This window comes from Phasianus colchicus, chromosome 1, assembly GCF_987193195.1.
Source record: "Phasianus colchicus chromosome 1, bPhaCol1.hap1.1, whole genome shotgun sequence".
Lineage (NCBI taxonomy): Eukaryota > Metazoa > Chordata > Aves > Galliformes > Phasianidae > Phasianus > Phasianus colchicus.
The window spans coordinates 48,620,049-48,632,093 of record NC_143436.1 but is presented as its reverse complement, the minus strand read 5'-3'; the positions used below and the strand labels follow the sequence as shown (position 1 = coordinate 48,632,093).

General features: G+C 44.7%; 1 protein-coding gene across 3 annotated transcripts; it reads left to right on the top strand.

Moving 5' to 3' along the window:
* On the top strand, positions 1 to 8,298 carry PDE6H (phosphodiesterase 6H). 3 transcript variants are annotated; one of them, XM_090140622.1, is made up of 4 exons: positions 1 to 41; positions 4,159 to 4,342; positions 4,620 to 4,660; positions 5,549 to 8,298. In XM_090140622.1, the coding sequence occupies exons 2-4, from the start codon at positions 4,203 to 4,205 to the stop codon at positions 5,623 to 5,625; spliced, it is 258 nt and encodes an 85-aa protein (XP_089996748.1). In that variant the 5' UTR covers positions 1 to 41; positions 4,159 to 4,202; the 3' UTR covers positions 5,626 to 8,298. The 3 variants fall into 3 exon arrangements, with proteins under 3 accessions (XP_089996748.1, XP_089996755.1, XP_031455867.1); XM_090140629.1 differs by lacking the exon at positions 1 to 41 and adding an exon at positions 1,153 to 1,542; XM_031600007.2 differs by lacking the exon at positions 1 to 41 and adding an exon at positions 1,153 to 1,550.
* Positions 8,299 to 12,045: the final 3,747 nt, after the last annotated feature.

Here is a 12,045-nt window from a genome sequence, read left to right as displayed (position 1 = left end):
GCAGGACAGTTGAATGGTTTGCAAGAGGAGCCTTTAGGACCGTGAGTATTTTCAAGGAGCTCCATGCAATAAGGGGGTGAGGGGGGAGGGAAGGGGTATGTGCAAGAGAAGCTGCTGTCTTTTCCTAGTGGGGGAAGAGCTTGGATTTTCATGCTCGAAAAACGTGAGCGCACCCAGTAGCTGAGAGAGATAGTTGTGTTTCTGCACAGTTGTTGCTGTTTCCTTCTACCATTAGGGCTGGGTGCCGGGCATCAAGGTACATACTGCAGCACTGGTGTATCCCAGGCTCCACCGTCTCCCAGGACCACCCTATTTTTGGGGCTGGGCAGTCCTCGGTAGGGGTTTGTTGGCAGTGCCTGGCTGTGGGCTCACCCTGGGGTTCCCAGGGATGGTCAGGGCATAGGACACATCAGTGAGAAGCTTGTACTAAGCAGCACTGCATCTCCCATGTGAATGAATCCCTCCTTGATGTCACCCCCCTAACTGAGATAGTTTTTCCAGTAATCGCCATCTGGGAAGCTGCTGTGGGAATACAGTTCGACTTGATGTGTTTTCCTGTCTTCTGGAGTGCATCTTTCATTTGTTTGTGGTCTTAAAACTTTAAGAAGAGTTGTGAGATCTCATCTAGAGCACTGGATCAGAAAGGGCTGGACCTGCATGTACTGTTTCTATGTCTATGATTAGCCAACTGAAGAGACTGAGATTGCCTCCAAGACTCCCCACAGGCATCTTATACTGGATTCAGTATGCCCCGATGAAAGCCTGTCTGCAAGGAAAATGCCTGTGGCTCTCATGAGGTCAAGAAATAATTATCCAAAGGATTGAAAAATTGAGGGTATTTCCTCCTGGATCCTGTGTGTTCCCAGTGCATCACTGCATGGAGATCTCTGTGTCTGACATCCTTGCAGCACCGTGAAGACACCAGGCATGTGGTGGATTCCATACCTGAAGTTATCTGATAAAGAAAGAAGAGACTCTGTGCTGAATCTGTCTGAAGAAAGTCAAGTGAGGCATCTGCATTATCTGCCAGGGAAATTTTCCATAGCAAATCAGAGATTAAGGGGCAGGAGGAGGCAGATTAAAGAGTCAGCACTTGACAGTAGTATTCAAGCCTCTTTAGGTTCAAAGAGAACTAAAAGAAGGATGATTAACCTGGCCAGCAACTCAGAGGTGGGATATCTGACGCAATTGAGATAAGCACATTAATGCGCATTAGGTATAATTAGCAGTTGGACGCAAGCAAGGCTCTTACCCCAAGGATTAAGCCCTGAACTGAACAGAAATGCTGTCAGGGGCAATTAGTAACTCCTTGTCAGAGGAGGGGGCAGAGGAAGTGTGTGGAAGAACATCTTATTCCCCAGCTGCCTGCACGTCCACAGCTGCTCTTACCCACCAGCTGCATCCCAGTGCTGGCAGCAGTTGAGGAGCTCCAACAGCCTGGGAAGCCCTGGGGCTGCATAACACCTGTAGGAGCCAGAGGAGACTCATCTGCACCCAGCATTGATCAACTATCTTCCTCGTGTGGGGCCAGGGACCAGCCAAGTAAGCAGGTACAGGGAGGCTGGGAAACACCTCTGGGAATATGCCATCCCGAGGCAGGGGCAGCTGATAACGAGGAGTGGAGACTGGGACAGGGTGGGCTCCAGCATGAACCAAGGCACCTCTGCCTGTGGGTGATGGCAAGCAAGTCCTGCCTGCTCCATAGTGGGAGGGAAGCTAGATTCTTTCTGCCAGATGGAGGCTGTTCTGTGACATTAAGCTGCTTTCTGCCTCTGCCCTTTCTTTTGGTGATGTGTAGGAAGAATGGGTAGAGGGATACTAGTAAGGAAGGTGACAGAATTGTCCCTTTCCATTACGTTGAATGCTGTTTCTTGAATTCATGCATGTAAGAGACAGGACAAAGTGTGATTTCGGGAGATCCTTTTCTATCCCAAATCTCAGGTATAAAAGTAGCTGGTATGTGGACCCAGCTACTTTGGATTGGGACCAAGTAAATTCCAAGGACTGTATCTTCCTGTTTGATATTTCTCAATGGAATGAAGGTACAGACTCAAAGATCTACGGGGAGTTGCCTCCAATTACCATTTTGTGAGTAAGGTACCATGCTGTCAGACAGCAGTTGACAACTTGAGTTGAGAACTAAGTCTGAGCTCAGTTGCCTCTTACAAATTTTGGCTGTCAGGACAAAGGGTTGGAAATCTATTAGCCAGTTTGTTTCTTTGGTTGTACTTTTGAGAGCAGCCCTTGTAAGGGGTGCCAAGGATACAGAAGCTCCAATCACTGCACCTCCTGTCCCTTTCTGCAAGAGATGAAGGTGACAGCAGTGCCTGTCCAGCCACCACGCTGTGAGGATAGAGCCATAAATACTGGGCAATTGCTCAGGTTCTTCAGAGAACAGCCAAACCAGCAACTTCTCTGAATTGAGCTGGTCGTTGTGTTTGTGGGCACAGTGTGTGCTTGGGAAGCGTTGTGTTACAGGCAAAGGAATAGCATCTGTGCATCCTTCAGCTGCAGACACAACCATCTGCTGCTCCATTTGGGGCTGCTGGAACCTTTCCAGCACGGGATGTTACAGCTGAGGCAAGAGCCTGGCCACAAGCAACAGGAGAACTAGCATGCCTCTAGGTGTTTTCATGAGGATCCATTCTACTGCTATCACAGATGGAAGGATGTCAAGGGAGAAGTATTCCCAGACTGCCACAGATACATGGCTCTTCACCTTGCACTGGTCTGCCATTGACACAGAAGGATTGTTTGGATGCTGTTTCTCCTTCCGTCTCAGGCTTTGTTTTCAGCACTCTGGCTATTTCAGGCACTGAGAAAGATGAGGACTATTCTCTAAGCTAAGAAAAAAAAGAACACTCATTTTTGATGGCATTTATAGTTCTGAGATTAGAAGTCTTGAGTGTCACTGCAGGTGATATTGGGGATTAGGCCAGAGCATTATGACATAATAGGATTACCTTTTAGTACCAAAATCCTGAAGTTAATTCCATCAGCTATTCCATCAGCCTGGCTGCACAGGGACAGAAACTTGGAGACAGGAGTTATATAATGGTCATGGGGAAAAATGTGACTCCAGGGAGGAAAGAAAAAACTGGCAATTATTTTTGTCCATAAATGGATGTGGTCAAACTGCTCTAGCACAGTAATTAGCACAGAATTTGATCAAGCTGAGGGTTCTCCCTTGGGCACTGGAGAGAGTTCCTGCTGTCCTCCCTGGGCTTTCCGTGCAGCAGCTCTCAGACAGGAAAGGTTTTTCCCACACCAGAACTGCTGCCCAACAATTCTACAGCCCCTGAGAAGTGGAACAGCATTTTGTCATGTCAACAATGAGGTCAGTAAATGTAATACAATGCTTCAAAACATCAAAATGGACAACAGATACTGTGGAAAGTTACAGGCTTTTATCTTCTCAATCCTCAGAAATTAAAGTCTGTCTAAACCACAGTTTTCAATGCTTTGCATTGGCCTTCACAATTTTTCAGAAATTCTGTGCTATTTCTCATAAGATTGGCACTGGTAAACTTGAAGCCCTAAGTGCAGCTGCACTCAGACTAAAGGCCCATCTAGCTCAGCATCCCATCTTCACCAGTGTGAGGAAGGCAATGCGTAGGCACAAATACAAGAACAAGTGTTGTATATCATGATGATTCCAAAGAACAAGATAAATCTCTAAGCCATAAGTTCGTAAGCATGCCTTTATGGGTCCTAGTAGTCATATCTAGAACTAGCAAGTCAAAACTCTAGCTCTACTCTTGTGAATGCAAACTGGAAGACAGTAGGGGCTAAACCTGCCTATCCTGCCCAAACCATGGGGCAAACTGCAGCAGAAACCTGTCTCCAATAATCCAGCCATGTCTGAGACAGAAAAGGTGTAATTCTCCACAATTCCACAGGTCATTGAACTATGGGATTCAGTTAACTTTTCATTCCTATCAGGAATGTCCACAATTTGTTATCTTAATTCTGGCATTCACAATGAAAGGTAATGCTTAAACTGCTTGCTTTGTATGCATAACAGTCTTTCTTTATGTTTTGTATCCTTATGTTTAATTCTGTCACAATTCTACTTCCCATAATTAACCTGTCACAAGACTATTGGTACCTAGATATGATAAGCAGAGTGTTGTGTCAGTCCTTGCCACTCTCTTGCAGATAGAGGGATCTGAGTGAGGCATACTTCTGACAGTAGCCAAACGATGAGCGAGAACCCCACCACCAACCTTACCACTGGAGATGCTCCCACTGGTCCCACCACACCACGGAAGGGCCCTCCCAAGTTCAAGCAGAGACAGACAAGGCAGTTCAAGAGCAAGCCTCCTAAAAAAGGAGTAAAAGGGTAAGGGTATTTTGGAAAGAAAAAAAACTATTCTCGTTGGGTTGCTCCTCACTGCTGAGCTCCTGTGGTACCACCTTCCCCCAGGCAAGGAACCAGGAGGCTTCTCCTGCCCCATAGTGCCATCAGCTCTCTTGTCCTGGTGCTGGCCCACCTGAGCCTGGAGCTGCTCCTCATCATCTGCTCCCCACACTCCCCCTTCCCTGTCTGGGGCTGTGGGGCTTCTCCCCTTGGTATTGCTGTCCCAAACTCACCCTTCACCTGCTCTTTTCTCTCCTAGGTTTGGAGATGACATCCCAGGCATGGAGGGGCTGGGCACAGGTAGGCTCTGTAGCATGTTGCTGTTGTGCCCCTCTTGAACATACATGCAGTCACTTTTCAGCACAGTAGAGGTCTGGCTGGGGTGGCCTCCGTCTGCCTGGCCTCTCTGCAGCTCTCAGGGTCACTGGAGGAGGTCAGTGCTCCCTCTGCAAGCTGCCATGGCCATGCTCATGCTTACATACACAAGGCAGAAAGGCTGTTTAGTCATGCTTCAATTTTTGGATACTTTCACTTGGCTGCAAATGGGTTTGTTTGTCTTTGTTTTCTGCTAATACTCTGACTAAGAATTTCAGCAGCATGAGGTTCTCAAATAAATGCCAAGTGCTAAGCTATTAATAGCAGAAATCACAGTAACTAAACTTCAGCTAGGGAAGTATTTGTGCTATCACCAAAACCCTAATTTTAAGAATGTTATGTACTTATGTATTTTGGACTGAAAAATACACACTGAATGACCTATAATTAGTCAAATAACAGCTGCACCTATCAGTGAGTTACAGGTCCTGAACATGTTACACTAAATCATTCAGCATCTGATTTAAGACTGCACGTCTTCAAGGATACCACAGTTTGGTTATAGGCAGTTTATAAGAACAGGAGAAACCCCATAACCGGAATGAATTTTCACTTCAGTCTCACCACTGAAGCAACCACAGTCATGTTCACAGAGAAAGATGGCACAGGAGAAAATACAGTGATCTGGTTCAGACTGGTAGAAGTACCACATTTAAAGAACTCATTGATTCATTTAATTTTCAAATGGAGTCTCACTTTTCTTTCTTGTCCCACATTTTAATGTTTTCTCAGTAAATCAGCTTTTCTGTTCGTACAATAGAAATCCAAGAAGTGCTGCTCCATAACCCATTTCTCATTCTCTCTCTTTTGCAGATATCACGGTGATTTGCCCATGGGAAGCTTTCAGCCATCTGGAACTGCACGAGCTGGCCCAGTTTGGGATCATCTAAGGCTCCAGCATCTCTACTGGTGTCACCTGGTGACTCCACAGGTGCCAGCATGGTCTTCATCACCTTTGACACTGATTTCTGGCCCTTATAGCCACTTGCTCATGCGCAGGGTGTTTTTGTAAGAGCTAGTTATGAGAAAGTCCTTTGCAAATTAATTTGGCAAAGAAGTTATTCAGGACCCTGAACAGATTGCATGCTCCATGTGAAGAAACTACTGAAAATGTCTTAATGCCTCCCTGCACCATACCCTATCTTCTCCCACTGTTGTAGATCTTCACGTGTGTGGAAAAAATAGGTCTCATTTAAGCTTTTCTCCTGGTTAGCTGAGATAGTGTGTGCATGGGTGTGTGCATGTATGCCCAGACCTAATTATATCAAACTCATTCTTTTTTCTTCCTTCCCTCTCTGACAGCTTTCTATATAGGATTTCCATGGGTATGTTGCCACGTTATCTGGGACACCAATTAGTTGCCAGGAGGGCATCTGTAGAAACAAAATCAGAGTAACTAGTTCAGACATTGGGCTACTTTTATGTGGGAGAGCCTTCCCCAGGGATTCACCATCAGAACTTGCTGCTAAGATGCACCTCACCAAGAAAGGGGGAAAGGGCTTAGAAACGTTCTTTCTGCCCACCAGCTATGGGTCACGAGACTCCGGCTGTTGTAATCCTGTTAAATGAAAATGTGTGTGTCTGAGATCAAAAGCTAAATGAATTAATCCTGCTTTTCATTCCTTTCTGCTCCCGAGTGGCTGTGATGCCAAAGAAACGACCCTCCACATGACATTGTGTGTCCTTTCCTTAGGCAGCAGGCCCCTGCATGACATTTGCACTGTCCCCAAACCCATACATATTTACATGAGGAGTTTGTTTCCAAGGACACGCTGCTGGTTACAAAGACAAAAAATCATTACCATTTGCCACCAGATAGTGTTGGTAGTTCCGTCTCATCTAGCAGAAGATGGCATTGCATTAGTTAGCATGTGCAAGTCTATCTCATTGCACTCAGCTGCAGGAAGGCTCTTTTCAACCTCTGCCAGCTCCAAGCTCCAGAGCCCATCTGGATGTTCCCCAGGGAGAGATAAGAGCAGAGCAGGTGGGAGGCAGGGGGAGGTGAGGATGTGGGTTTGCAGGCAAGCACAGAGCAAATCCACTTAACCTTATCGATTTGTGTCTCCTGGTCTCTGGCAGTCTCAGCACTGGTGAGCAGCGAGGGAAGGCACCCACATTCCCTTCTGCCCTGCGCTAAGGAAGGAGTTTCATTTTGGTCAGAGGCAAGGAGCAGGCGCTGTTGTAGCTACGTGATATGCATAAGAGCAGACGGCATTTTTTATCATTGCCTTCAGCTTCACAAGCCTCAGTGCATACGAACCGCCTCCCCCTGGTTTGTCTTTCCTGTGCTGAGAATGTTCATGAGCAGCAAGGAATGGCTGTGAGGAGGAAAGCAAGTCCTGCCTAGAAGATCAATCCCCACACATAAAGCATTGCTATAAATCCACAGCTGTGCTATAGTTACCAGCTGCTGTCATGGCATAAGTAAAAGCCAGCAGTTTTCATGTAAAATATAGCTCCAGCACCAGAAGCTGAAGGAAATTCTCACTGGCAGCCCTGAGTAGAGCTTTTATTATTCAGTGCTCCTGTCACTAGCAGCAGCAGCAAAGCAGCGAGTGGCTCAGAACAGCAGTGCAATCACAGCACTGGAGTCATGTATCATTTAGCTAATTGCTGCACACAGCTATTTCCATGGGCAGAGGCAAGTGTGTGCTTTCTGCTCGCTCCTCATTTCTCACACCTTTCATATCTTTTAAGGCTTTTCTTCTTTCCGTATGTGTTCTGAATGTAAGTGATATTTTATTTAGCTTTTACAGCAGGAGACTGACTTTATTTTTCCTCGAGCATGTGCTAGCCCTCTCCTTTTGTGGTTAAATGCGAATGTTCCTATGTCAGTGCTCTTGTGCTTTTCCTTCCATTTCACTGTCCTGTAGAATGTGATCCTTATTTCATGTTCTCAGTCTGTGAAAAGACCCATTGGATCCAGGTTTGCATCCTGCAAACTGGCTGCCTCTATTTCCATGGAGCTTTTCCTTTTTTAAGCAGGAGTACACCAAGAGGAGAACCTTCAAATTAGTTCTTTTGCTCACTTGTCATCCCAGGCCTTGGGAAAGCAGTACAAAAATAATGAGATTCTCAGTTAGAAAACACTGGGGTAAAAGCAAAGCTCTCCTTAGCCTAGAGACTGAAGTGTTTCAGCAAAGGGGAAGGTCTTGATGTAGTTCCATATCGGACTGCCATAACCCCTGCTCCCAGCAGAACCACACCTCCAATGGGAACGCACATATACCCCCGTCCCATGCCTGGCTGAGGAGCTTTGCCAGAAGATGCTTTGAGTCACCACAGTTTGTTAGTTATTTTTAAAATAATTTATATGCATTAATAGGAATGACATTTGTTCCTTTATTTGTAAGGAGTTCAAAGAGTTAGGAGTTTTGAAACATTCTCACGGTTGTTTTGTCTGAGACTCAGAGTTTTTTCTAACAAGATGTAACTCCTGAAGCTGCAATTTCTCAAGTAGTAAGAGATGGCTGTGGTGCAAGAAAGCAAATATATTTAAATAGTTTCTAGAAGGACTTTAGTCTATATACATTGAAATATGTTATCCTTTGTTCTTTTACTATAAAAACAAGTCAAAAGCAATAAAAATTAATAAAATACATTTTTAAAATCCTAAAAATTTAGTCTGACTTACTTACAAAATATGTCCTGAGAAAGGCAGATGATTCAGCTTTTCATTCTAAAATCCTTTTCTTAGGAAAGCTCTGAGTGCCAGTCACCCCTCCTCATGAGAGAAAACTAGCTATTTATCTCCAAACAATAGGCAGTAAAGTCTTAATTGTGATATCATCTAAGAAGCTGAGTGATGATTGGTGCATTCTCCCAGGTGTGGTGTGCACCATTTCCTCAAAGGCTGAAATCTTTTAGGCAGCTTTTTTTTCTTTCAGGACTGTGCAACTGAGTGTCAGCGTGCTTCCAACCCATAGTAATTCCATAGCAATAACATAGTTCCTTCTTATTGCTATGACTGCAAAGGAAAGCTACAACACACGTGTCCCTTTGCTTCTTGTTGCTGAACCTTCTACAGTTCCATAGGAGTTTCAGCTCCTGAGGGCTATCTTCCTGCTGCTATATGCTGGTAGGTCTCCTTGATTTTTTTTGTACCATCTCCAGAGGTTCTTTCCACAAATGATCTAAACCATCTCAGGAAACACAGTAAAGAAAAAACATTCAGTGTGAGTTGGAGTTTACAGTAGATCTGGAGATGTTCATTGCAAGATTCCCATCCAACAAACGTTTGAAAATCATCATCTCAGTATCAAACCACTATGGCATTTTCCTATGGTAGTGATCAATGGTATGGAAGATGATAAAAAATGTATTCTGACAATATTCTTGGATGTTGTGTGGGACATTTTTCACAAATGAGATTCTAGGAGGCAGAAAATATAACGTAAAGAGTATCTTCTACCTTCAGGTCTCCAGTACCTGATTTTTCACAGCTCTTACATTTAACCAGCACTCTATTTTCATGTGGTTTCTTTCTCTGGAGTTTAGCACAACTGTGGCGGGATTGTTGGCCCTTGCTGACCCTGCTGGGTGAAATCAATGCTTTCACTCCAAAGACTTACTGCCTTTAGGCATTCATAAACGCATTCTTGCCTCGTCATTTTTCTGACGGTCTCTTCCATTCCTGAGAATCTTGTTAAGAATGTGACTCTAGCCAGGTGGGCTTTAGAAATGAAAAAAAGATTCTGGTACCCTGAGGGATTTGGGCAGTGGTGAGCACAAGAAATATCCCAAGGAAGGAAAGATTTCCTCAAGAGTGTGAGTGATAGTTACCAAGGTGGAGACATTCCATAGCAGCTCCAACAACAGCCAACCACAGCCAGGTGCCTTGTGCTATTAGAAGACCTGTAAGAAGAAATAAGACGAGCTCAAAAGCCTGTGTTCTATTTCCCTTTATCTCTGGTGAAGACTGAACAGAAGGAGCAAAGGATGGAAATCCCAGAACTGTTAACACAGCCTCCACTGTGAGCTGTTAGCAAGCATCTCTTGTAAGTGTGATCTAAGCAGGTTTACAGAGGGTGGAGGGACACAGTAAGGTTGTAGGCAGATGGGAGACAGGGCCAGTTCCTCAGGCATGTAGAGGCTTCTCTGTGACCTAAGGCACAAAACAATATTGCTTTCACAAACCCCCACATTAGTTTCTCTAGTCACAAAGAGAATGCAAGCTCTTTCTGCTCATCTCACAAGTTGGACACCAGTCAGCTGAAACCTGTAGCAGACAGCCACCTCACCATCAAGGCAGCTGTTGGTACAGGCATAGGAAGCTTGCATCTGTCTGCACCAAGGGGGCTGACTGCAGGTCTGAGAGTAAAGGAAGAAAAATAACACCAAGCCAACAAGATGAGAAACAACAATAGTGTTTGGTTTGGCTTTGGTGATTGCATTTTTACCTGAAATCCTCACTGAGATCAAGGAATTTTCCAGGGTAAGCACTTTGTAAATGCATTACTGGAAACTAATGGGTTAGTATCAAGCCCAATCTCCAAGCCAGCACAGTATTTCAGCCAACAAATACTGAATTTCAATAGCAAGGGGGGGACTGTGGAGATGCAGGAAAACAGTCTTGGGAAAGCCAGTATGCAGCCAGGTCACACATAAACAGTCAGGATGGGGATCACACAGATGAAAGCACTGGGGAGCAGTCCATTCAAACACACATCTTAAGCTGGCAGAAGATCAGGTAAGCACCAGTCCCAAAACAAGAGCAAGGGGAAAGCAAGGGGCAATGAAATTGGAACCAAACATAGTCAGAAACAAAGCAATTCTGGACTAAGACAGCTTATATAGAAATAGCACCACAAGGAGCTATATTATGAAAAATCTGAGAGAAACTTAACACTCTTACATCCCCATCCAGAAGGCTGCATTCAGATCCAGGCATTTTGAGGACAGAACCTAATAAACTTTTACGCATTTCAAGCAAACATAGAAGGGGGAGGGAGAGGAAAGAAACATACAGATAGAAAGATGAGGAAATGCAGTTGTAAGGACTCTACAGGCAACAGCGAATCTGATCCAGTTGCTGAAATAGCCAAGTGGAATTCTGTTTCCCACCTGGAGGTAGATAACAAAAGAAGACAAATATCACCTGGATGATACAAGAAAAAGTCTATCTGACCATAACAAGACAGCAAAATTTTAAGTAGATGTTATCAAGTCTTAACAAATCCCTTCCTTGGGAAAGCTAGTGTCTTGTCCTATGGAGTGGGGAGGCTCTGTTACTTAGGACATTTGCAGCGGGACTGTAGAAAGAATCCAAGAATCCCCTGCAGAGAACATCTGGTATGGATCAGATGTAACTCTGGCAGGAGACAGGGCAGTCTCTCTGGCCATCATCATTGCAGCTTTCTTGCATGCAGTATAGTAGTGTTGTGTAAAGTGAATAAGTTTGCTTTTTCATGTGAAATAGAATTATAGAACCATCTAGATTGGAAGAGACCTGTAAGATCAAATCCAACCATTAACCTACTAAGTTCCATTACCAGACCATATCTCTCAGTGCTATGTCCATATATCTCTTCAATACCTCCATAGATGGGGACTCCACCATTTCCCTGAACATCCCATTTCAACCTTTGACCACCGCCTCTGTGAAGAATTTTTTCCTAACATCAAATTTAGACTTCCTCTGGTACGAGTTGAGACCATTTCCTTGCATCCACTTGTCACCCAAGAAAGGAGACTGGCATTCTCCTTGCTATACCTCCTTTCAGGTGCTTGTAGAGAACCATGACATTTCCCCTTGCCTTCTCTTCTCCAGACTAAACAACACCACAGGTCATCGTAAGTCTTGTTTTCCATTCCCTTCACCAGCTTTATTGCTCTTCTCTGCACCCACCTGACCAACACAGTGTCCTTGTAGTGAGGGGCCCCAAACCCAAAACAATACTTGAGATGAAGTCTCATATGTGATGTGTACAAGCAGACGCTCACTTCCCCAGACCTGCAATCCTCATTGTTTCTGATACAGGCCAGGCTGTATTGGCCTTCCTGGTCACCTGGGCTCACTGCTGGTTCATGTTCAGCACCCCTAGTCCCTTTTGTAGGTAATTCTCCAGCCATTCTTCAGCCACTTTTCTAGCCACACACTTTGACCAAATGTATTTTGTCATTACAGTTTCAAAATTAAATACATAGGTAGCTCTGTTTAGCAGCCATCTGTAAGCTTCTGATAACAAGACATAAATAGACCAGTAAAGAAATGGAAAGACATAAATATGATCAAAGAGAAATGCTTGAGGTAAGCTCTCAGCCCCACTCCCCGCTGTCAGGATTTATTATTTCAACGGAGCCTCCTCCAA

Coding starts and splice junctions, on each gene's coding strand:
- PDE6H (XM_090140622.1), top strand. CDS start 4,203: ATGAGCGAGAACCCCACCACCAACCTTACCACTGGAGATGCTCCCACT. Junction 4,343..4,619: donor CCTAAAAAAGGAGTAAAAGG/GTAAGGGTATTT, acceptor TTTCTCTCCTAG/GTTTGGAGATGACATCCCAG. Junction 4,661..5,548: donor CATGGAGGGGCTGGGCACAG/GTAGGCTCTGTA, acceptor TCTCTTTTGCAG/ATATCACGGTGATTTGCCCA.